Raw genomic sequence first — 27,205 nt, 5'->3', positions numbered from 1 at the left:
TGAAAAACCATAAGTTTTAAACTGACTCCTTTATTTGGGAAATAGGCCCATAGAACTGAAGTGCTTTATCCAAAATTGTAAAATTACTGTCAACAAAAGGACTGAAGCTCAGCTTCCTAAACTCTAGGGAACTGTGTTTTTACCTGTGTTGTTCTATATTCCTGGAAGATAAATTCTATCAAATTAAATTAGCTCCTAGCAGTTGGAGTTCTTATAGGGAGAGAAAAGTCAGAGGTTTTCAGTATCCAGGGGGCCTTGCTTAGAATTCTGTTGCTCCTCTAGGACTCTAGGCATGGAGAATTGCCTTTCAGGACTTCTCTTGCCACTTGGATGTCATCTTGAGCTTGTCTTTAGCAGCAGAAACAAGAAAAATGAGACCATTATCTCCAAATATTTTTACATGACTTTATTGCACTGGATTTCCATGAATCAGAGACAACTTTTAACCATTAGGTGTCCTGACTTCCCATTTGTGAAGAGTGGCATGACTCTGATCAAGAAGTATGGTCCTTTTTCATGGGTATTTTCAATTTTTATTCTTAAGTAGAAGCCCAATTAGAAGTTATTTATTTGTTAAATTGGTTGTTTATTGATTAGCAATGGTGCAGATCTCATGCTAATTGGGAGTTCAGAGCCAAACACAAGATCTGGCATGACTGCAAACACTTTATAAATATTTTTAATCAAGTGAATGAATTTCAGAGGTGTTATCTAGCAAATATAGTTTAATAATATATTAACTTCATTTCTGACTACAGATTGAGGTGGATGCACACTCTTTGTGCCATATGCAATTGTTATATCCCAGGCATCAATGAGGCCCACATTAAGATCTTGAAAAATTTCCTTAAGGGCAAGATACTGGACATAACCATGAAAGTCACTAAATCTTTCCACATCACCATGCATCTCCCTGATGTTTTCTGCCTTGATAATAACCATAGTGTCTGGGCTTCTCAGAAGAAGACGCTGAACAGCTTTGTGGACATTGAGGGCCCTTCGGATAAAAACATCAATGGGGAAGGGCCTGAAATGCTGGCCCAGAGAAATAACAATGACAGTGTTTTTTTCTCCTCCAGTTCTGTCAATGACTCGGGCAATGTATTCAATTTCTTTCACTGAATAGGTCAATGATCCAATCAGAGGGTAACCATGTTTTTGCCACTGGATGTTGATATTCTTGTCCAAATCCACAGCAAGCTGGTGTTGAAATTTTCCCGATTCATGCAGATCCACTGACTTCAGTGCTTATGACAAGTAGGCAATCCCAAAATAAAAGAAGTATAAAGTTATAAAGATCTAAAGACAGAAGAAAAGTTTTGGTGTTTATAATCAGATAAGTTAATCATGCATAACTGATTTTATTATAGGTTTAAATGAAGGAATAGCTTTGAAAATTATTTTAACAATCCAAAGTGTTATACAGGTAAGAGGTTATATATGTTCATTTGTAGAACCATGCAGAAGCAAACTGATTGGGGATGTAAGCACTGCAGTAACTTCATGGGAGCATGATGTAGTTAATTTTTTAGGTATTATATTTGTACATTTCGTGAGCTGTAGATTAAGCTTGAGGCTAGAGAAAGTACTTATGTCTTTACATTAAAAAAACAAGTAAACTTATTTCTCCAAATACTCAGAGTTTCCATAAGACTGGAATTATATTCTATACTTTTGTGTTTCCTTTACATATGCTTAGAATAGTACTGAGCATCTCATCTATAATAGTATTACTATTCACTTGTGAAGGTCTTCATAGTTTACAAAGCATTTGGATATATTCATTCGCCTCAAGGCATGTTCCTTCCTCCCTACACAAACAGACACAGACACACTGTAGTCCTTCTTATCCACTGAGGATACATTCCAAGACCCCTGGTGGATGCCTGAGACTGCAGATAGCACTGAACCCTATATATACCATGTTTTTTTCCTGTACATATATACCTATGATAAAGTTGAATTTATAAATTAGGCACAGTAAAAGATTAACAACAATGAAAATAAAATAGAACAATTATAACAATATACTGCAATAAAGTTATGCAAATGTGATCTCTCTCAAAATGTCTTGCTGTACTGGACTCCTCCTTTTTCTGTGATGACGTGAGATGATAAAATGCCTATGTGATGAGATGAAGTGAGGTGGATGATGTAGGCATCACAACATAGCCTTAGGCTACTATTGACCTCACAATATGTCAGGAGGATGATCTGCTTCCAGACTGCAGTTGACAGCAAGTAGCTCAAACTGTAGAAAATGAAACCAACTCCTGGGTATATACACACATACACACACACGTACATGCAGACACATTTAATTATCATATTATAGAAAATCAAGAGATGAAATGACCTGCTGAAGCTAGTAAGTGACAGAAGCTGCACCTCAATTTGAAGCTCCTCCCAACTCTCATGAAAACTGTCTACCCAACCTTAGAACCTATGAAAACATGAGTATAATACTAACAGAATAAAGCCAAGTCCTTCCATTTTTCATCCTATAAATTAGGCCTTTATCAGACTATCAGGGCCAGCTGCTTTGTAGTTAGAACTTCTGAGGAAAATATGTAGAAAAGGATTATTAATGCTTTGTAACAAGTGCCATCTTTGAAGTAAAGGGCTACATTTAGTTTTCACCCAAGGCGTTTGAAAATAAAGATACTGGAACATTAGTTGAAGGAAGATGGCAGTATCATTGTCTTCGTTCTGCTTCTGACTTACTTCAACTTCCTTTTCCAAAGCATGCTATAAAATTTAACTTTTAACAAAATGTGCAACAGACGTTTTGCTACAATTTAAATGGTTAGACAAAGAGGAGGGAACTCATTAAACTCAGACTTTCTATAACCTAAGGAATTCAGTATTGTAGAATGGAATGCTAAAGATTACCACCAGACCCTTAATCTTATAGACCAGGAAACTGAGGTCTAGAAGAATTCAGAGGTCACAACTGAAAACTCTCCCCTTTGGTGGGAATTCCACCTACTGCTTGGAGCTGAGGCCCTACCGTTCTCTTTTTTATTGGGAGGATCAGCCTACCTTCTAAAGTGCGAGATCACAAAAGTGGCAGCCATGTCAGAAAGGCTGTAATGGAGACACATAAGGTGAGCTATTCCCAGTAATGACAGCCAGGAGCCAGGACCCGGGACCCAGCAGGCAGGCAGGCAGGCACCTCATTTTCCAGTTAAGAGTGCTAAGGTCTACTAGTGAATTCTGAATTATTATTGGTGTATCCTTGGTTTAGTAAATAGAGCAACTGGACTAGGATTCTAGCCACTGGATTCCAGCCCCAATTTGGACATGGGATAACAGTCACAGTAGCTCTTGTTCACTGGGCACTATGTGTCTTGCAATGTACTAAGTATTTTATAACCATTATCTCATTGGGTCTTCATAACAACCATCAGATAGTATTATTATTTGTAGTTGATGGATGAGAAAAATAAGGCACCAAAAATAAGTAACACACCAAAAGTCATAGCTTCTGAGTGGCACAGCCTACGTACATTAGACAACACAGCCTATACTTTTAAGTATTATTTCTAACTGGTGCTAAGTCATTGCCTTGCTCCTGGAAGTTTTCTTTTCAAGTAATGATAACAGGGATGATAGCTTACACCAAAGAGGACCTACCTATGTAACAATTCTAAATGCATTGTATATATTACTTCATTCTACCAGGTGGGTTATTTTTTCATGTTTATTTTATAGATGAAGAAGCTGAGAAGGACAACGGTTATATAACTTGCCCAAGGTTACCCAGGTAGAACATGAAGAAGCCAGATTTTGCTCTGAGATCATCTAGGATCTAGAATCTACATCCTTAATCATTATGCCAACTGTAGAAAATGGGCAATGTAGTATCTTACATTATTTTCAGCTCTGTCAATGATTTTCTGGGCATGCTGGGTACATACTCAGGTACACATTGGGATACAGATATAATAAATCTTTTCTACACATGCTCCTTCCAGTCAGATTAATGTATTCTTTTAAAAGAAAGACAATGATGTCTTGAAAAGTTTTAGTGTGTTGTGATTAAGAGATATGAAGAAGAGGCATTTCCTATTGCTCCCTTGAAATAAAAAGTAAATTTCTGAAAGGGATATGAATAATGGCTTAGACTGAGGCATACTGTTGATACTGTTTTTGAAATATTCCATCCACTGGCGGACTGTGGAATCTCCCATTAGATACACGAATTTTCCTGTTAGGCATTCTTTCATTTTGATCGGAGCCAAACTACAGGAGACAGGATTCCATGTCTCTTTCCAGACATGTCCACCAGGGATTGTGGATGTCATTCCAAACTTGCATTTCTTTTTCACTGGAACAGTTTTTCCTGCCAAAGAATCAGCAAGATAAGATCTAAAATATCACACATGCATCAGTATTTATTAAGAACCTACTATCTTTTCTAAGTATCCTTTTAATGGGTCATGAGGGAGGTGAAAAAGCCTATTGAAGCATCATCATCTTAATGTAATAGTTATTTTTAGCAAAATTTTTCTCTGATATGAATATTCTAAATTATGCCCATTAATGTTTATTATAGAGAACATATTTTCTCTACCCACTCCCCACAAAGAACTCTCTTGGTAAAATTTAAATATTTGCTTTCCTATGGAAGTAAAGTTATCAATTCTTGCTTAGTAATAAAAACCCAATTATTTTATCATTTTAAGCCTACTTTACCTCCAAGTTTGTCCACTCTGTCACAGTGTCTTAAATGACATCAGCAAACTAAATTCTTTGAATAGAGGGTCCAGGATGGCAGCATAGGAAGATCCTGAACCTACCCCCTCCCATGGACACACCGAATCTACCACTACATATACAACAATTCCCCCTGAATAACTGAGGTCCTATTGAACAGCTGCTTCACAACAAATGATAGAGGGACTGCATAGAGAAAGGTAAAAAGATGGAGGCATGGTAACCAGGGGAGCCCTGTCCTCAACACAGCAACCTGCATTAGGGAGGGATATCATGCAGAGGACCACACACAGATGTGCTTGTCGTGGGCACAGCAGAAAACCATCTATTTAAAAGGCAACTAGTCTATAAGTGAAGTAAATCCATTTACTAACCCTGCATCATCTGTCATGTAAGTAGGGGAACTACTGAAATGCTTTCTGGGGTGGGAGATGCTGACAAGTGCCTTTTTTTTTTTTTTTTCATATTCCCTCTTTGCTATAATAGCATGGATAGAAACAGGGTCAAGTGCTCTAGCAGCTTACTAGATCTGCCCTATGCAAGTCCTGAGTCTCTAGTTTACAGCAGTTCCAGCTTCCCCCAAGGCACTACCCTATCCCAAACGCCCTCACCCCTGTTTGTGCCCTCCCCAGCTCCATCTGTCCTGCCAAGGGACCCCAGAGTTGCATGCCATAGAGTTTCCCAAGGTCACGCCTGACCCAGCCATCTTGCCAATGTAGCCCAGGTAGCCCTGCATGGTGTGCATCAGGAACCCCCAGGCATGCACTCACTCAAGATTTAGCCATCTCATGAGGATGGACATAGCAGGATCCCCTGGCCCATGTCCACTCCAGGTCCAGCTATCTTATCAGGATGGCCCCAGCACAGTTCACCCTGGAAACCCCAGGACCCACACTTGTTCCAGCCCCAGTCATCCCACCAAAACCACAAGGCACACAGCTCACACGGGGGATGCTCCTATACAAGGCCACTCTTTTAAGACAGAGAGGTAACTATTCTGCCTAATTCATAGAAAAAAACCCCACAAAAATGAACAAAGAACAAAGAATTTGGTTCCAAATGAAAAAAGCAAAATAAAGCCCTAGAAAAAAACCCCAATGAAACAGAGATAAGTAATTTATCTGATAAAGAGTTCAAATTAATAGTTATAAAGACATTGACCAAAATGGATGAGTAGAGGGCTTCAAAAAAGAGTTAGAAAATATAAAAAATAACCAGAGCTGAAGAATACAAACTGAAATGGGAAGTAAACTAAGGTAAATCAACAGCAGATTAGATGAAACAGAAGAATGGAATAGCAATCTGGAAGACAGAGAAGTGGAAACCATCCAAGCTGAATGGCACAAATGCTTTTTGTTTGTTTGTGTGTTTGTTTCAGGAGTTGAATTAGTGACATATATAACATATAATTTATAGTGACATATACTCATCTGAATAAATGCCCTCCTTAATGCCCATCACCCATTTAGTCCGTTCCCCCCACACACATCCCCTTCCAGCAATCTTTAGTTTATTCTCTATAGTTAAGAGTTTCTTATGGTTTTTATCCCTTTCTGTTTTTATCTTATTTTTCCTTCCCTTATGTTCATCTGTTTTGTTTCTTATATTCTACATGAGTGAAATCATATGTTATTTGTCTTTGACTTATTTCATTTAACATAATATAATCTAGTTCCATCCATGTTGTTGCAAATGGTAAGATTTCATCCTTTTTTATGGTTGAGTAGTATTCCATTGTCTATATATACCATATCTTCTTTATGCATTCATCTGTCAATAGACATTTGGGCTCTTTCCATAATTTGGCTATTGTTGATAGTGGCTGGTATAAACATTGGGATGCATATGCCCCATTTGAATCAGCATTTTCATATCCTTTGGATAAATACCTAGTAGTGCAATTGCTGGGTCATAGGTTAGTTCTAGTTTTAACTTTTTGAGGAACCTCCATATTATTCTCCAGAGTGGCCGCACCTGCTTGCATTCCTGCCAACAGTGCAAAAGAGTTCCCCTTGCTCCACATCCTTGTCAACATCTGTTAGTTTCCTGAGTTGTTAATTTTAGCCATTCTGACAATGTGAGGCGGTATCTCATTATGGTTTTGATTTGTATTTCCCTGATGATGAAGGATGTTGAGCATTTTTTTTTTCATGTGTCTGTTAGCCATCTGGATATCTTCTTTGGAGAAGTGTCTATTCATGTCTTCTTCCCATTTCTTAATTGGGTTATTTGTTTTTTGGGTGTTGAGTTTGATATGATCCTCTCAATAGATACAGAAAAAGCATCTGACAAAATATAGGATCCTTTCCTGATAAAAATCCTCAAGAAAGTAGGGAGAGAAGAAAGGTACCTCAACAAAATAAATTTTAAAAATTAAAATTAAAATAAAGGTAGTCTAAGGTAGCTATGGAATAACATCAAGAATACTAACACTTATACTATAGGGATCCCAGAAGAAGAAAGAAAGATAAATGGGGAGAAAACTCATTTGCATAAATAATGGTTGAAAATTTCTTTAACCTGGAGAAAGAAATAGACATCAAGGTCCAGGAAGCACAGAGAGTCCCAAACCAGTTGAATCCAAAGAGATCTATACTAAGGCTGGGTACGCCAACTAAAATGGCAAAAGTTAAAGAATCTTAAAATCAGTAAGAGAAAAACAATCAACATAGGAAACACTGTGAGACTATCAGCTGATGTTTAGCAGAAACTTTGTAGGCAAGAAGGGAATGGAAGCATATATTTAGAGTGCTGAAAGGAAAAACTTATAGTAAAGAATATCTAGCAAGTTTATCATTCAGAATTGAAGGAAATATAGTTTCTGGGACTAACAAAAACTAAAGGAGTTAATCACCACTACACTGTACTTACAAGAAATTATAAAGGGTTTTCTTTAAACAGAAAATAGGCTATAACTTGAAATATATACATATATTCATATCTATCTATACACACACATATGTGTGTGTGTGTATATATATATGAAAAAAATCCATTGGTAAAGGCAAATATATAGAAAGGTTGTAAATCAGCCACTTAAAGCACTAGTATGGGGAGTCCAAGATGGCAGAGGAGTAGGAGACCTTAGTTTTGTCTGGTCCCAGGAATTCAGCTAGATAGCTATCAAATATTCTGAACACCTGTGAACTCAATTGGAGATCTAAGAAAAGAATAAGTGCAACTTGACAAATAGAAAAGTGACTACTTTCTGTAAGGCAGGAGGTACAGAGAAGTGAATTTGTGGCAATATATGGGAAAATAAATCATGGTGGGGGGGAACCTCCATAAGCTGGCTACTGGAAAGTGACATAGCAGCAGCGTGCAAAATTGGAACTTTTAGAGTCTGTTCCAGTGAAGGATGTCCTGACCTGAAAAGTGCTCAGGTGGCTAGGCAGGGCAGAATCCTGCATGGGACAATGTGGTCTCAGGTCCTTGGAATCACAGGAAGACCAAGGGTACCTGAGTGCAGCAGAGTTCCCAGGCCTCAGAGTGGGGAAGCTGGCTGCAATCAGCTTGGGGTGGCCATATACCATGAACCACAGCAGGGTCCAGGCAACCACTCCCTGAGCAGGGACCCCACAAACAGCATAACTGACAAGACCCACCCCTTGCTTCCTCCTCTGGAAGGAGCAGCATGGGTGGAAGCCACAGGAGTCTGAAGGATTTGGAGAATTGAAATGGGGTTGTATACCTGAGAGAGAAACCTGCTTAGGCTGGGTGAGCATGGAGAGTGAATAGAGACCAGGGAGACAGGAATGACTGTTTTTCCCGGACGGTGCACTGAGGAGTAGGGTCCCAGGCTTTTGGCTCCAAGCCTGGAGATTGGGAAACTGCCGTTTTCATTCTCATCCTCTAAAGTGGTATGTAAAGCCTTCAGGGAACAAAAGCCACATAGAGCAATCTGGAACATATTATTTAGCCTGACCCCTTGGCAAGGGTGGTAAAATTCTGCCAGGGGCAAAGACACCTGAGAATCAGTGCAACAGGCCTCTCCCCCAAGAGATTAGCAAGAAGATTGGCTAAGAGCCAGTTTACCAGTCATAGAGAACTGCAAAACTCCAACATTAGGGGAAAATAGTAAAAAGATTCATCCTTTTACCCCCAAGATTCTTAGTCTTTTAATTTTAATTGTTTTCTCTCTTCCCTTTTTCAACAAATTTCTTATTTTATCAACTCTTTTCAAAAATCTTTAAAAATTTTCATTTTTACCCTTTCTGGCTGGAACCATGGAGGGTGCAGAAGAGAAGAAGGTTCCTGCTGTGCCAGAAACCCTTAAGAAAAGGCAAAGGAATTTTGCACAGTTGAAGATCAAGCATCTGAGAAAAAATTTTGCCCAAAAGATGCTTCAAAAGGCAAGAAGGAAGCTTATCTATGAAAAAGCTAAGCATTACCCCAAGGAATACAGGCAGATGTACAGAACCGAGATTCAAATGGCAGGGATGGTGAGAAAAGCTAGCAACTTCTAGGTGCCTGCAGAACCCAAATTGGCATTTGTCATCAGGATCAGAGGTATCAATGGTGTGAGCCCAAGGGTTCGAAAGGTGTTGCAGCTTCTTTGCCTTCGCCAGATCTTTAATGGCACCTTTGTTAAGCTCAACAAGGCTTCAGTTAATATGCTAAGGATTGTGGAACCATGTAAGCATGGGGGCATCCAAACCTGAAGTCAGTGAATGAATTGATCTACAAGCGTGGTTATGGCAAGCTCAACAAGAAGCGAATTGCCCTGACAGATAACACATTGATTGCCTGATCTCTTGGTAAATATGGCATCATCTGCATGGAGGATCTGATTCACAAGATCTATACCATTGGAAAACGTTTCAAAGAAGCAAACAACTTTTTATGGTCCTTCAAATTATCTTTTCCACATGGCAGAATGAAGAAAAAGACCACTCATTTTGTAGAAGGTGGAGATGCTGGCAACAGGGAAGGCCAGATCAATAGGCTTATTAGAAGGATGAACTAAGGTATCTACCATGATTATTTTTGTAATCTGATCACTTAATAAATGACTGCTTTCAAATGGTTAAAACATTTTTTCTAAAAATGAATTTAGAGTTACATTCTATCCTTTCATTGTGTTTAATTTTATTTTTGTATATACATAAGTTTTTCTTTCTTTACAATTTTGGAATACAGTTTCTTCTAACAAACAGATCAAAGTACACCCAAAATTTGGTGTATGGCTCTGTTCTCTTCACCTATCTGATCATATTCTCTTTTTTTTGAAGTCTTTAATTTTCATCTTTACAGTTACATTCTATCCTTTCAATGTTATTTTGTGTATGTGTGTGTGTGTGTATATATATACACACACACACACACATACATACACAAGTGTTTGTATATATACAAATTTATATATATATATAAATTTTTCTTTCTAAACTTTTTTTTTTTTAATTTTTATTTATTTATGATAGTCACAGAGAGAGAGAGGCGCAGAGACACAGGCAGAGGGAGAAGCAGGCTCCATGCACCGGGAGCCCGATGTGGGATTCGATCCCAGGTCTCCAGGATCGCGCCCTGGGCCAAAGGCAGGCGCCAAACCGCTGCGCCACCCAGGGATCCCTAAATTTTTCTTTCTTTACAATTTTGGGATCTAGTTTTCTAACGAGACCAAAATACACACAGGACCCAGTGTATTGCTCTGTTCTGTCCACCTGTCTTACTATATTCTTTTTAAAATTTTAATCTTTTTTTTACAGTTTTGGGTGTCTTCTGATTTGTTTATTGTATATTTCTCTGGGGTCATTGTTGCCATTTTAGCATTTTGTTCTTGCATTCATCTGTTCTCTAGACTGAGAGACAAGATGGAAAACTCACCTCAAAAAAGAGAACAAGAGGCCATACTGACTGCCAGGGACCTATATGGTATGGATATAAGTAAGATGTTGGAACTAGAGTTTTATTCTGGGCTGGGCTTCAACAAAGGATAGAAGGAACTGGAGAATCTGTTTTCAGAGAAATAAAAACTAAAATTTAATAAAGTCAAAATAAAAAAGACTATTAATGAGATGAGATAAAAATGGAGACTCTAATTGCTAGGAAAAATTAGGCAGAATAGAGAATTAGTGATACAGATGACAAAATGATGGAAAATAAGAAGCTGAGAAAAAAAGAAATAAACTAGAGGATCATGAGGGGAGAATTCAAGAGTTAAGTGATAACATAAAGCAAAAACAATATTAGAATAATTGAGACTGCAGAAGAAGAGGAAAAGAATATCCAATGGAAAAAGACAGTTTCTTCAAAAAATGATGTTGGGAAAATTGGATAGCCACATGCAGAAGAATGAAACTGGACCATTTCCTTACACCATACATAAAAATAGACTCAAAATGGATGAAAGACCTAAATGTGAGGCAGGAATCCATCAAAATCCTAGAGGAGAACACAGGCAGCAAACTCTATGACTTTGGCTGCAGAAAATTCTTGCTAGACATGTTTCCAAAGGCAAAGGAAACAAAAGCAAAGAATTGTTGGGACTTCATCAAGATAAAAAGCTTTTTTCACAGTAAAGGAAACAGCTGACAAAACCAAAAGACAATGGATAGAATGGGAGAAGGTATTTGCAAATGTCTTATTAGATAAAGGGCTAATATCCAATATCTATAAAGACCCAAAGAAAAAATAATCCAATCAAGAAATGGGCAGAAGACATGAACAGACATTTCTCCAAAGAAGACATATAAATGGCCAATAGACACATGAAAAAATGTTCCAAATCACTTGGCATCACAGAAATACAAATCAAAACCACAATGAGATACCACTTCACACCAGTAAGAATGGCTAAAATTAAAAGTCAGGAAACAACATATGTTGGTGGGGATGTGGAGAAAGAGGAACCCTCATATACTGTTGGTGAGAATGTAAGTTGGTGCAGCCACTCTGGAAAACAGTATGGAGGTTCTTCAAAAAGTTGAAAAAAGAACTAACCTATGACCCAGCAATTACACTACTAGGGATTTACCCCAGAGACACAAATGTAGTGATCCAAAGGGGCAACTGCACCCCAATGTTTATAGCAGCAATGTCCACAATAGCCAATCTATGGAAAGAGCCCAGATGTCCAATGACAGATGAATGGCTAAAGCAATGGAATACTACTCAGCCATCAAAAAAGAAAGAAATCTTGCCATTTGCAGTGATGTGGATGGAAATAGGGGGTACTAGGCCAAGTGAAATAAATTAATCAGAAAGACAATTACCATATGGTCTCACTCATATGTGAAATTTAAGAAACACAGATCATAGGTGAAGAGAGGAAAAAAATAAAACAAGACAAAATCAGAGAGGGAGACCAACCACAAAAGGCTCTTAATCATAGGAAACAAACTGAGGGTTGTTGGAGGGGAGGGGGAAAGGGGTAACTGGCTGATGGACATTAAGGAGGGGACATGATGTAGTGAGCACTGGGTATTATATAAGACTGATGAATTAGGTAGTAATAATATATGTTAATTGAATTTAAATAGAAGAAAACTTCAAAAAAAGAACTAGTATGAAGGTTGAATACAAAAATAGTTTAATTGACTATGACAACAGTAAGCAGTTAAAAGATCACAAAATAAAAATATGTAAAATAAGACATCAAAAAACCCTCCAGATAGTAGGGGGTGAGGGGAATTTAAAAAAATTGTACTGTTTCTGAATGCACTTGATTTTAAGTGACTATCAGCTCAAAAAATATATATATATATACAAACATGTACATATATGTGTCAATATATGAACCTTATGGTATCCACAAACTAAAAACTACAATAGATGCACAAAAGAGAAAGGACCTCAAATACAACCATCAAGAAAATAAACCAAAAGGGAAGAGAACAAGAGAAGAAAGGAACAGAAGGACCACAAAAAGAACCGGAGGACAATGAATAAAATAGTAATAAGCACATACTTATCAATAATTACTTTAAGTTTAAATGGACTAAATGCTCCAATCAAAAGGAAAAAAAGAATGCACAAGTTACCAGTATTAGAAGTGAGAAAGTATCACTAAAGATTCTACAGACATTAAAAGGATAACAAGGCAGTATTACTATAAAAGTGTATGTCAACAAATTTCAAAACTTCAATGAGATAGATAAATTCTCTGAAAAATATAATTTACCAAAATTGACACAAGATGAAATAGAAAATCTGAATAGGCATAGTCATATTAAATAAATTAAATTTGTAATAAAATCTTCTCAGAAAGAAAAAACAGACATAGGGTGACAAAACAGATTAAAAAAAATAAGACCACCTGTATGCTGCCTACAGGAGACTTACTTCAGATCTAAAGACACACAGGCTGAAAGTGAAGGAAAACAAGATATTCTATACAAATGAAAATAAAAAGAAAGCTGGTACATAATATTTGTATAGGACAAAATAGACTTTAAAACAGAAACTCTAAAGACAAAGAAAGGCATCACATAACGATAAAGGGTTAAATCCAAGCAGTGTATGTTTTATACTTATGCAACCTAAGATGGGAGTATCTAAATACATAAAACAAACATAACAGACACAGGATGAAATTGACAGTAATACGATAACAGTAGGAGACTTAAATACTCCACATTTCTGCTATTGAGTAGATCATCCAGACAGAAAATCAATAAGGAAACATTGGCCTTAAATGACACATTATATCAAATAGACTTAATAGATACCTATAGAACATTTCATTCAAGAACTTCAGATTTTTTTTTTTTTAAGTGCATAGGGAACATTCTCCAGGATAGATCACATTAGGTCACAAAATAAGTCTCATTAAATTCAAGAAGACTGAAATCTTAACCAAGCATCTTCTCTAACCACAAAAGTATGAAACTAGGAATCAATTACAAGAAGAACTGGGGAAAAAATGAACACATGGAGACCATATAGCATGTTACTAAACGACTAATGGATTAAAAAGAAATCAAAGAGGAAATAAAAAAAATACCTTGAAACAAATGAAAACAGAAACATAACTCCCCCAAATCTGTGGGACATGGCAAAAACAGTTCAAAGAGAAAGCACATAGCAATATAGCAAAAAATAAATTTTAAAAAGTCTAAATAAACAGTACAATTTTATACCTAAAGAAACTAGAAAAAAAGAACAAAGCCTAACTTTAGGAGAAGAAAAGACTTAATAAAGAAAATGGTGGAAATAAATGAAACAGACTGAAAAAAATTATAAAAGATCAATGAACTAAAAGCTGGTTCTTTGAAAAGGTAAACAAAATCAATATACCTCTAGTCAGGTTTATCAATGAAAACAAGAGAGCACACACACACACACACAGACGAAATCAGAAAAAAGAAGAGTGCCTGAGTGGCTCAGTTAAGTGTCTTCCTTCAGTTCAGGTCATCATCTTGGGGTCCTGGGATCCAACCCCTAGTTGGGCTCCCTGCTCCATGGGAACCTGCTTCTCCCTCTCTGTCTGCACCTCCCCTTCCCCCACTCATGCTCTCTCTCTCTCTCTCAAATAAATAAAGTCTTTAAAAGAAAGAAATAAAAAGAGAACTTACAAATGATACTATATACATAAAATATCATAAGAGATGACTGTGAACAATTATGTGCCAAAAATTTGGAAAACCTAGAATAGATGAATAGCTTTCCAACTCTGAATCATAAAGAAAAGAAAATCTGAATAGAACAATTACAAGGAATGAAATTGAGTCTGTAATTCAAAACTTTCAAAAAGGAAAAGTCCAGAATCAGACAGCTAGCTTCACAGGTGAATTCTAATAAATATCTAAAGAAAAGTTAATGCCTACTTTTATCAAATTATTCCAAACAATTTAGAAGAAAGGAATATTTCCAAACTCATTTTATGAGGACAGCAGTATCCTGATATCAAAACTAAGCAAAGACATCACATTCACAAAATGATAGGCTAATATGCATGATGAAGTTAGATGAAAAAAACCTTAAGAAAATATTTAACAAATCAAACTCAACAATACAATAAAAAGATCATACACCACAATTGAGCAGGATTTGTTCCAGGAATGCAAGGATGGTTCAGTACCTACAAATCAATGTGACACACCATATTACCAAACAAGGATACAAATCGTATGATCACCTTAATAGAGGCAAAGAATGAATGTGACAAAATGCAATATACATTTGTAAGAATTCTTAACAAACTGAGTACAGAAGAAACATATCTCAACATAAGAGACTCTAGGATGGCAGGTTGTAAACCTCTGTTACATTTTGGACTCCTAGTGATGTGAGGAGGAGACAATGATAGTGATATGGGGAGGTAAACACCCAGGTGTAAACAGAATTTTGACATTTGAAGGTTATTATGTTAGATGAGCAGGTAATCTGTTGCCCAAGAAATAGATTAATGTTCAGTTACAGTTACTAAAACTGGTTTATGATATCCTAGTGATTCCAATCACTTATTCACTTGAGTAATGGATATCTTGACTCACCACAGAGAAGCCTAATGGGCAGAGTACCAGTAGGAAAAGAAAGAAACCATTTAGATGAATTTAGTGCTAGGCACCACCCATCATCACAGGGAGAACTTACTGTTGCATTTGGAGACACTGATGACATTTTTTTCCATAATCTCTACACCCACATTTGACCTTAAAGAGAAAAATACAGAAATTAATCTGCAGGTGACCCCCAAAATCAGGAAACACAAGAAGCCACATTATCTATTGTTTTCAGTTACTTCTTAGTGCTAAGAATTGACTATTGACTACTGATTAAATTTTCCTTTCTTTGCTTATTAGTCCAGGGGGTACAGATACCCACAAGGTGTGCAAGATAACTTATTGAAGTGCAGTAAGAATATATTCAAGCACACATTTACACATATGTTTCTCATTCCCTTTTGATTTTTATTCTGTTTATCTTTTTGTTTCAATGATAAGGGTTAAATATCCAAAAAGACTGAGGACTACTGGAAAGTAAATACTGTCCCCAAAAGAATTCACAGATTTTTTTCTAAAATGGCTCTTCATAGAATCCCCAAATTTGATATACTCATGGCACTTTCCTTTGGGGCCACACAGAGGCTAAATCATTACCATATTTTCCCATGTAGTCTCTCTTCCCAGGTAGTCTCCAGAAAAAAATTATTTACCTTTCAAAGAGGCTCCATTCTTGTTTGCTGAGATAAGAAACATCCTTGTTTTTGGAATGCATGTGAGTGAGAGCAGCACAGGGCATGTGCGGTGGTCTTACACAGTAGAAGGCTTCTTGGTCTTGAGCATCCAAGTACTCACACAGCTCAGTGCTGGAGTTTAAAACCAGGGCACAATCAGTATCGACATGGGAGGTACCACTGGCAAACTGGCCTGTGAAGATCACCCTGTCATAGCCTTGGTTCCTGGCCCTCCAGAGAGCTGACGCCCCTTCACTGGGGTGGATAAGCAGGAGAGACAGAGAGACCCAGCCCTCCCAGAAGAGAGTGAAGCTGACCAGGTAAGTGCCATTGTTGTAGTCGGTCACATTTCCTGATGCACCTGCCTTCAGGGCTGGAGAGGACATCCTGGCTCTCAGGAAGTCCCCACCATATTCCTTCCTACGTCCCAAGTGGTCCCTCCCCTCCAGTACAACATCTAGCCGATCCCCCCTGCAGTAGGCATCTCGAGGGTGGAGGATGGTAGCTGTGCTATGTGCTGCACTGGTGGTGGTATTCATGTGGGTGAAAGGTCTGGGTGGGATCAGCTGGTCTAGTTTCCCTGTGATTCTCTTTATTCTTAGCTCGGTCTCAGCTGATGAAACTACTGGATGCAGCGGTACTTCAGGACATGGGGATTTCATGACCAAGTTCCAGTGATGGAGGGTGATGGGCAACCTCAGTGCAGTCCATATCTGAAATGATAATAAATACAATAAAGAACATAGAAAATGTTTTTATATAATATAGTAATTTTTGGTAGGCTAGCCAACCTTGATCTTTTTTTTAAACTTATTTTCAACATTTTATGTATTTATTCACGAGAGACACACGCACACAGAGAGAGAGAGACAGATATATAGGCAGAGGGAGAAGCAGGCTTCCTACAGAGATCTTGATGCTGTACTCTATCCTAGGACCCTGGGATCATGACCTGAGCTGAAGGCAGATGCTCTACCACTGAGCCACTCAGGCGTCCCCAACATTGATCTTTTATAGAATAATGGGAGATATAAAAACTAAAAGGATATTGAAATTCTATTATCATGTAGGTTTCATGGGCAAAATAATTTTCCTTAAATTTGTTTGTGGAACTCCACTTTTCACTGGCTAACCTATTTTGGGTTCCAGGATATTCTTCCCTAAAGTGGTGTTGGTAAAATACACCTTTCTTTACTGAGCAGTTGTGAAGAAATGATTTTTTTAACTGAATAGTGCACAACAAATACTTAATTGTTCTATTATTTTGTAATCTTTAAACTAGAATTCAGTCCTTAAAAAATATTTAAGAAAATGCTTAAGATGCATGAGACTTTTATGCAAAATATGATTATTTTTTCTATTTGATATTTTATACTTTGCTTAAACATTCTAGGATATTTATTAGTATTTTTCAGATTGTTTTAGTTAACTCAGGGAATAATAAACTTATGTTTATAAACACTCATTTTCTAATCATAAAATAACACTGATTATTAAAAAGTGAGAGAATGCCGAACTGTATAGGAAACAAAAATCAGTGACAATTCTGTCAATCATGGATAATTAGTGTTAATATTTTGGTGATTTTTCTTGCATTCTCTATATGCCATTTCACATGATTGTGAACAAATTGAATATTACCCATGAGTTTTGGCATTTTAAAAAGCAGTGTTATAAAAACTCCACCTTATATCACTGCCTCATGTAGTATCCCAACCTATGGCTATGGCTTAATATTTTACATATTCCCATATTTTTTGGATATTTATCACTCTCAACTTTTCTCTTACTTATGCTTCTATAAAGAACACCTTTTGGGGGATCCCTGGGTGGCTCAGTGGTTTAGCGCCTGTCTTTGGCCCAGGGCGCGATCCTGGAGTCCCGGGATCGAGTCCCACATCAGGCTCCCGGCGTGTCTCCTGTGTCTCTGCCTCTCTCTCTCTCTCAGAGAGACTCTCTCTCTCTCATAAATAAATAAATAAATCTTTAAAAAAAAGAACACCTTTTGGTATAAATCTTTGCAAGCCAGGTTATTTGCTAAGAACTCAAGAAATAGAATTATTGGTTCAATGTGGTGAATGCTGCTAAAGGTCTTAATAAATGCTATAAAATTGTTTTTCAGAACAATTCTCCTGCAGCCAACAATGATAAACTCTAAATCAAAACCAAAAAAATCTCCCCAAGTGCTGGAAAGTGACTGCTACAAGCAGATGGACACTGGAGGGATGTTGAAACCTGCAGTAAGGAACGGCACTGGACTTGCATTCTAAGGGGGTATTAACTAAATAAAGTTCTTCCAGTGGAAGGGAAATTACACAAAGAGAAACACAGATCTTCAGGAAAGAACCAAAAGCACCAGAAATGGCAACTATATGGATAAATATAAAAGACTATGTGTTTGTCTTCTAATCTCTCTAAAATGCATGTAATTATTTAAAGTAAAAACTATAATTTTGTAATAATATGGCAATGATGGCATAATGAATGGGGTGGCTAATAAATGAAAGTAAAGGGTGGCAAGTTTATTACAGATCACATGAAGTAGCATGACCTTACCTGATATTAACTATAAAAGAATGTGTATTTTAATTCCTAGAGGAACTACTTAAAAAAAACTTATAGCTTTAAAAATAATAAAGAAACTAAAAGGAAATTCTAAAAGAATTCAATTAATCCAAAAAGAGGAACAAAGGGGCTAAACAGAAAACTAACAGCAAATTGGTGGACCTAAATCCACTCAGTAATTTCATTAACAATAAGTTGGCTAAATGTTCTATTACAAGACAGAGCTAAAAAAGCAAGACCCAACTATTTGCTGTTTACCAAGAATGTAATTTAAGCATAAAGTTATGTATAGATTGAAAGTAAAGGGGCAGCCCTGGTGGCGCTAAACCGCTGTGCCTGCAGCCCAGGGCGTGGTCCTGGAGACCCTGGATCAAGTTCCGAGTCAGGCTCCTGCATGGTGCCTGCTTCTCCCTCTGCCTGTGTCTCTATGAATAAATACATGAAATAATAAAAAAAGATTGAAAGTAAAGATGGAAAACAACATGCCATATAAGCATGAAAAAGCTAATATTAGTGTTAAAATAAACTTCGAGACAAAGTGTCACCAGACATAGAAATGGACATCTCTATCTCTAAGAGTCAATTTGTGTTAAGAGTCAATTTGTGGTAAGTGTCAATTTGTAAGAAAATATAGCATCATAAATTGTGTATTGTACCTACATGTGCATGTATGTATATGTGGGAAAAAATTGACAGAATTTAAGGGATAAACACAGAAATCCACAATAATAATTAGAAACTTAAAAACTTATATCAGTGGTTGCTGCAGGAACTAGATTAAAAAATAAGTAATGACCTATAAATATGAACATTATCATAGTAATCACAATACATTATCGGTATTGTTTAACTGCTGCACCTCCACATTTAAATTTTAAGTGATTTATGATAGAGTAATAATCTGTGCCAAAATTTTTTTAGTAAAAATAAACAGGAAAACCTGATTCAAGATGGAGGACAAAGAACATATTATAGTTTCAATTTCTCACCAGAAACTCTAATGAAATATAGGGAAAAAATTAAAAATTTCTAAGTATTCTGGGAAATAGGACAAGATACCTTAATTAGATCAGAATTTATAAGAAATCTGAAAAATAGGAGTGTGTTGCTGTCTCAGTTGGTAGAACATGAGACTCTTGATCTCAGGGTCATGAGTTTGAGCCCCACATTGGATGGAGAGATGAAAGAGAGAGAGAGAGAGAGAGAACAATCGATCTGAAGAACAAAAGGCAGATGAGATTAGATCAAGTAACAAAACCATGGCTCCAAATGCATGTCAATGAGAAGTCTGTAGAAGATGGAAGCCACTCCAAGGATTCTACAACTGGAGGAAGTTGGTAATTAGAATAAGAGAGGATAAAGGAGTAGCCCACAGGAAGATGTATTGGAATGGTTAACACTTCCCTAGATTTCTGCCTGTGTCTGGCCAGGCAGCTAGAAATAGGGACTTCTGTACTTTACTGTGAGTAAAAACCATAGATATTTAAGTTGGAGGATATAGGATATGACCCTGTGTGCCGGGCAATACCCTAGACAGATGGGGAACATTCATTGCCTTGAGTACTTTTTGCAGCTCTGCTACAAATATGATGGACAAAACAGGTAACAGGACCCAGACTGGCCACCACAGAACCTTAAGTGTAAGAATATACACACAACCAAGAATTGGTAAAAATTTTATGAAAGCCAACTCAAAAAAGAAAGGTATCAAGTTCAATAAAGAAAAGACCAAGGAACAGAAATAGAAAATGCAAAACAAAACTTTAGAGCAAGTATATTTCAATCCTCAAGGAGATGCTAGGTGATACTTGCAACCATCAGCTAATGAATCTGAGACCTTGGAAAGCAAAATCTTGCTGTTCAATATGCACAAGTCCACTGCATTCCTTCATACCAGCAAGAAGGAATTAGAAAATGTATTTTAGGGATCCCTGGGCTCAGCGGTTTAGCCTTTGGCCCAGGGTGTGATCCTGGGGACCCGGGATTGAGTCCCACATTGGGCTCCCTGCATGGAGCCTGCTTTTCCCTCTGCCTATGTCTCTGCCTCTCTTTCTCTCTGTGTGTCTCTCATGAATAAATAAATAAAATCTTTAAAAAAAGAAAATGTATTTTAAAAACACCATTACAATAGCTACAAAAATCAGAAAGTACCTAGTTATAAATCTAAAAGATGTAGAAGACATGTATGCTAAAATTTTTTAATTTACTAAAAATTCTTGAAGTAGATCCAAATAAATGTACAGAGATTACATGTTGCTAAAAAGCAAAAATAAAAATGTCACTTTCTCCAATTTGATCTGCATGGTTAATGTAGTACACACAAAATTTAAGTAAGATTTTTCCATCAAATCTGACAGACTGATTCTAAAACATATAATAAAAGAGTAAAGGGCCGAGCCTGGCCAGGAACTTTGTGAAGTTGATTAAGCAGTGGTAACTTGACCTACAAGCTTTCAAGACTAAATATAAAACTAATTATTATTATCATTAAATTAATTATATCAATGTGGTATTGATACAGGGAAGAAAAATAGGTCAATGAACTAGAACAAAGAGACCAGAAAGGGACGTATACTTATCAGAAATGTTGCTATCTGACAAAAATGAGATGGCAAATCAGCATAGAAACAACTACAGAGTAAGAAGAGCTGAAAGCGTGATTATCCATATGGATATAAAAATCAGGAAAGAATAAAATTCAGATCTGGTGCAGGGTTAAATGTCTAAAGCAACCTGTAAAAGTTTAAGAAGAATATTTAGGTAAAAAATCTGACACTGAAGCAGGGAAAGGTTTCTTAATACCCAAAAAGAATCAACTGTTTAAAAAGGCAGATAAATTTTACTATATAAACATGAAAATGTGTTGTTCAGAAATTCCTTGAAGAAGCTAAGCTAAACATTGGGAGAAAATCCTTGCAGGGGCATATGTAAGTGACAAAGGAAGAGAGCGTGCATGCCACCATACACATACACGCATACAATATCATCGTCTCCCATGCTAAATAATAGTTATCATATATGTTTGTGTGTTTATTTATCTTTCTATCTCCACACCCAGCATGAAGCCCAACACAGGGTCTCAACTCACCACCCTGAGATCAAGACCTGAGCCAAGATCAATGGTTGGAGGTCCAACCAATGGAGTCCCCTGGGCACCCCCAAATATGTCAGTTCTTCAAGGTCATGTAAGCTGTTGAGACTTCCCTACTATAATCTATGAGTCTGGTTGTTTGGACTTTGCTAGAACAGGTGAAATAGGAAGTAAAAATATACTTCTGTAAGACACAGAAAGAAAGAGATTCTTACCTTTGTAGAGTTTTTAAAAACTGTAAAAGTGATCCAGGAGGCCAACAGAAACAACAATACCAACAGTGACTTACGATTTGCCATATTTCTAATGATTAGGATCCTACAAGAGATAACACGGAACAAGCACACTCACAATAGAAAAGAAATGCGGAAATACATGAGAAGTTTACATTTCTTGATTCTTTTGTCCTCAGTAAGTTTCTCCCAGAACAGAACCTTGCCCCACTCTCCCCCACACAGCTGCTCTTACCGTCCTTCCAGCTACTGTCTCTGGTGATCAGTTTGTACCTTCACCGGAAGCACTATTCTGAGACAGGTAGCCCACCATGGATTTTATGAAACTGAGCCATTAATGGCCTGGAGGATGCAAGGCTGCTCATGTTTAGGTGAAGCCTCCAGGCTATTTTGTCCCCTCACAGAGTTCCTGTTCTCTTCCCTTAAACACAAACTGCAGATACAACACATATGAGCAAATATTGACTGACCATTATCCCAGGGCCCTTTTAATATAACTTGATATTTCCAGCTTCCTTATTATAATTCTATTATTATGTTCCTTTTTCTTGTTTTAACCACCCTTTCTGGTACCACTGAACCTTAAAAAGATTTTAAACCTTAGATATTTTTTTAAAAAAAGAATTTAGACTTTTTTTTTCAAAGTTTTCCTATTCTAACATCTCCATTTCTGTCACTGTGCAAAAATTTCAAGTTGTCCCTTAAAAGCAGATTGCTTAGGGACATCTGGGTGGCTCAGTGGTTGAGCATCTGCCTTTGGCTCAGGGCGTGATCTTGGGGTCCTGGGATCGAGTCCCGCATTGGGCTCCCTGCAAGGAGCCTGCTTCTCTCTCTGCCTCTCTCTCTCTGTGTGTGTCTCTCATGAGTAAACAAAATCTTTTTTTAAAAAAAGCAGATTGCTTAAATGCTGCCTTTCTAAAATTTTCTGTCTTTCAAATTTATTCCCCCCTAGAAGCATCTCATACCCTGGATCTCCAGTTAATATATAGACATTAGAAGTTTGTGCACCCAAGAGTAAACATTACCTCTTCCCCCACCTGCACAATTTTGAAAATGTTTTCATACCTTTAATTTAAAGATTATGTTTAATCCTATACATAGGAACTACTATAATCTGTGTGTAGAGTCTCTGTTTTGAAGACAGTAGTGTACCAGTGGGGTGTGTCTCCTCTGTGCCAAAAGAAAACACAGGTAAAAGTTGCAGCTTGCATGCTTTCAGCTTGCATCCACAACCTTGTGCATATTTCAATAAAGGTTGCTATCAGGCATATCAGTTCCCCCTCAAGGAGAGGCCTGGATCACAAACTAACAGTCATCAGTGCATGCATAATGGAGGAGGGAAAATGAAATCCTGAGTATAGATTAGATAATTTTAATGTTTTTAGACTTTGTTAGCCTAGTTATAGTACATATACGAGAGATACCTGATGAGAAAAAGAGTGAATGAAGCTGAATGTTTGAGTGATTGAGAATAGTCGGTCATTCCTGAAAAGCTGAAACTGCCTAGTTTCCATCTGAGCCTTGTCATCAAGACCCACTTGCCAAGATTCAAGTGTCTATTACCTTGTACATAGTAGGTACTCAATAAAATTTGCTTAATTTAACTAATAGAATCTCAAATACTATGTAGGCAACACAATGATATTTACTCTCAAGAAAACAGAGTGATTGATTATACTTCTGAGTTTGAATCTATCTGGGATTTGCATTTTTTAAAAGATTTTATTTATTTATTCATGAGAGACACAGAGAGGAAGACATAGGCAGAGGGAGAAGCAGGATCCCCTTGGGGAGCCTGATATGGGACTTGATCCCAGAACCCTGGAATCATGCCCTAAGACAAAGGCAGATGCTCAACCACTGAGCCACCCAGGTGTCCCTGGGATTTGCATTCTTGAACTGACAGAAATGCTGCCAGAAAGAGCAGGTACCCAGGACAATTGCAATCGCACCAGTGCCCACAGAGAGCAGTAGCTGATTACACTGTGGATCCCTCCAGTCTCGTTTGTGCTGTTCCACACAGGAATTTAAACATGTCCATCTGTCTATGAAAGACTCGAGATCTGTTTCATAATGACAGAATAATCTTTCCAGCATCCTTGATCATGCTCTACTGAACTAATCTTAATAATACTTCTCTATGTCATTACATATGACAGTTGGAGAAGCTGTTATAACCTTATATGTATGACTGGGTCCAGGATTGTTCATTTCTGTCCTAGGGAGCCTCTAATGAGAGATAAATATTTGTAGTTCTGGTTTGGTTGCTCCTTAGGAGACTAATGTTAGCAACCACTCAAGTTCACCACCTACTCTGACACGCAGATTTATGGATTTTAATTTGCTCTAGTTATGCAGATGCTGATATTTTATGTCAACCTGACATCTCTTCATGAGGCAGGAATAACAGATATGCTTGACTTAACTGAGAGCATAGGAGAGATTTTAAATGGTTTGTCCAGATCATCTAGTATGCTTTGAAGCAGAGCTGAGATCAGGATTCTTGTCACTTTGACCTCTGATTTAGAGCACTTTCCACCACTCAGCATGACTCCAACACAAATGGTATAACCAAGTTCCGGTAAATCCTGTGGTTCATATATTTATTGTCCATTATGCCTAAAAGACCCTCATCCCCCTTTAACCACTCAAAACCTGATGTGAGCAAGATAAATGGTCCTCCTTAGTGTATTCTCTTTGCAGTTACTGTGTGGCTTTGATTGAATAACTTCCTTTCCTCTAGGTTTATAGGTCTAACGAGAGATAGAAACATGAAAGCTCAATCAGGGGATCATGGGACTATGTGTTTACAGTATAAGCCCATGTTTACAATTCAGGAGGTCACCAGTTCTTTGGGGTATGAGTAGGGTAAGAGTAATGCTAACCAGGACCTAAAGAAGCCCACGCAAAATGGGCAGACTGCCAGCATTGGCAAAGCAAAGAGTTGATGTCCAGGGAACTGTCATTAGAGACTGAGCCACAAATTAGGGAAATGGCTGCTGGGGCCCCAGGAATCACACAAGATATGCCCGTTGCCAAAGAGGCTGTACTGAATGGTAGAGCTCATGTCTGTGGTATCTGAGCATCCCTGGAGAGATGAGAGAGGATAGGATACCAAAAATGATTCAGAATTCAGGCAGTGAGGGATCCCTGGGTGGCGCAGCGGTTTAGCGCCTGCCTTTGGCCCAGGGTGCGATCCTAGAGACCCGGGATCGAGTCCCACGTCGGGCTCCTGGTGCATGGAGCCTGCTTCTCCCTCTGCCTGTGTCTCTGCCTCTCTCTCTCTCTGTGACTATCATAAATAAATAAAAATTAAAAAAAAAAAAAGAATTCAGGCAGTGAGAAGTTGGCACACAGGACTCTTGAGGCGACTAAATAATGATGGACACAGGCTGTTGCAACTCAATCATGTTAATGGAGGGAAAAGGGCCAGCAATGTGGCAGGAATATGGACAGATAGCTGGCTATGGCTCCAGATTTACTAGGAACAGGATCACAAACTTTGCATCATTTTCAAGTATACTATGGGAAAAAGCCTATGAAGTTCAGAGTGACTGCCATTTTCATAGCACTTTTGGAAAAAGTAGTGAAAAAGTGGTGTAAAGCTGCTTGGTTATGCTTAAGTTATTGTTACCCTGCCACCCTGTAACAGACATGGGCATCTATTTAACAGACAAGTTGTATAGTGGGGGCAACTGGGAATGAAAACATTGTCATACCACCAGAACTCCCTTTTGTGGGTGACTGCCTACCACTCAGAGCTCCAGCTGCTGAAGTTTGAAAGAGACACATATATGTGAGACAGGAAGCAGTTGGTGGGAGTAGGTGTGGAGAGAGCCACAGATTGAACAACAGCCAATATTTATTGAGGACTTCCTGTATGCCAGGAGCTATCCTAGTGCTTCTTAAGCAAACCTACTTAACTCTCAGAACTACACTATGATGTAGTTACCATTTTCAGCTGAGGAAACAAGTCAGAGTACAGTTAAATGTTAGCTGAGTTCACACAGTTAGTACACGGAAGAGGCAGGCCTGGGAGCCAGATCTTCAGAGCTGCATTTTTAACCACTCTACAGTAGTGCCATGAAGCAGAAACAGAGAGTAGAGACCAGTTAAATGTTAATAGCAGAAGCAGGAGAAATGGACACAAAAGTGCTTGAATCACTGAAATGGTGGAGCACAATAAAAATGGGGCCTGCTCTGGAGATGGTTTTAAACCCATCATTAGGACCATGTCACGTCCTAAAGGCTCTTCCCTTTTAGCTAGTTCCTCAGCAACATTTTAGGATCTCTGTGAGGCACTGCAATATGTTGGGGGCCTGGGAAGAAGGGTTTTATCTTACCCCTAAAATTCTCAGACAGAATTCTCAAATGTGAGAAAGTCTCAAAATTACATGAAACTAGCTACATATCTTACAAACACAAATCACTATATTTTTATTTACCAGCAGCCTGAAACATGTTTTCTATGAAGGTAAAAAATTAAACATAGGCAAGCTATGAGGATTTCATTCAAACACAGCTGGTCTTCACACCTTAGTGATACCAGCAGCACATGTCTAGGAATTTCCCTGGTTAGGTCAATGGACATGTTTGCTCGGATAGTGCTTTGGTTGGCTTCCTTAAAAACCTTCATGGATTTGAACAACCTGAACGAGAGAATAGAGGCATCAGGCCATCTAGTCATTTTATGGCCAAAACTTGATCAACAAGTGTGCCTGGTTGAGACTTTACTTCCAATGTAGAATGAAGAAGAACTTTAAAAAATTGGGAGCAGTCTTGCCCTTCACACTAGAATTCCTCCACTACTGAAACCCTTTTGGTCATATGACTATAGAGGAAATGTAGGCCCCTTTTTTTCCTGTGGAAAACATGCAGCAACTTAAACATAGATGTTTCAGAATGAAAAGTATTCCATTTCATAATATACATACATTGTTAGGGTACATCTTTTCTCTGCATTATAATACTGCAGTAACTATTATAGTCAAGAGCTGCTGCAGAAGCCTAAAATTAGTGGGAGTTTGATGAGAAATAAGAATATCTTCCCACTAATATATTTATTAATTTCAAACTGAAAAAGAGTAACTTTACAGTGAGTAAAATCAACACTGGCTTACTCCAGTGATCAGGTTAATATTTGTAGTTATAAGGTTTATCTTTTTTCATGATTGTTGTACCAAGGGCACATCACTTCTGTGTTATTCTTGACAAAGAATAAAAAAAAAATTCATTAGGTAAAAAAAAAATTCATAGGTAGAAGTAAACATGTAATAAAAATAGTAGATTAATCACTAATAAAACCAGTATAAAGGCTAAAAGAAAAAAGTAGCAAAATCAATTATATCAATAAAAACTAATCAAGGGATACACAAAACAAAAGATATAAAATATGACATACATAAAACAGAGAGAGGAGAGTAAAGATGTAGTGATTTCATAAGGTATTTGAACTTAAATGGCTGTCAATCTAACATA

General features: G+C 37.6%; 1 protein-coding gene and 1 pseudogene across 23 annotated transcripts in view; one reads left to right on the top strand and one right to left on the bottom strand.

Annotated features, from left to right (window-relative positions):
- Positions 1 to 391: 391 nt before the first annotated feature.
- Positions 392 to 27,205, bottom strand: part of NXPE4 (neurexophilin and PC-esterase domain family member 4) — a 52,235-nt gene continuing 25,421 nt past the window's right edge. For 13 of the 23 annotated variants that reach the window (XM_038536095.1, XM_038536084.1, XM_038536087.1 and 10 more), the window contains 5 exons: positions 21,710 to 21,812; positions 15,818 to 16,551; positions 15,256 to 15,314; positions 4,139 to 4,345; positions 392 to 1,247 (listed from right to left, as the gene is read on the bottom strand). In XM_038536095.1, coding sequence (XP_038392023.1) covers positions 712 to 1,247; positions 4,139 to 4,345; positions 15,256 to 15,314; positions 15,818 to 16,551; positions 21,710 to 21,793 — 1,620 coding nt within the window. In that variant the 5' untranslated portion in view covers positions 21,794 to 21,812 and the 3' untranslated portion in view covers positions 392 to 711. Of the gene's footprint in view, positions 1,248 to 4,138; positions 4,346 to 15,255; positions 15,315 to 15,817; positions 16,552 to 21,709; positions 21,813 to 21,962; positions 22,161 to 27,205 lie in introns of those variants that run through there. The other 10 variants (XM_038536088.1, XM_038536091.1, XM_038536089.1 and 7 more) reach the window with 5 other exon arrangements.
- On the top strand, positions 8,235 to 9,745 carry LOC100683196 (annotated as a pseudogene).

Source organism: Canis lupus, chromosome 5 (genome assembly GCF_011100685.1).
Source record: "Canis lupus familiaris isolate Mischka breed German Shepherd chromosome 5, alternate assembly UU_Cfam_GSD_1.0, whole genome shotgun sequence".
Classification (NCBI taxonomy): Eukaryota; Metazoa; Chordata; class Mammalia; order Carnivora; family Canidae; genus Canis; species Canis lupus.
This window is presented reverse-complemented; position numbering and strand designations above follow the sequence as displayed.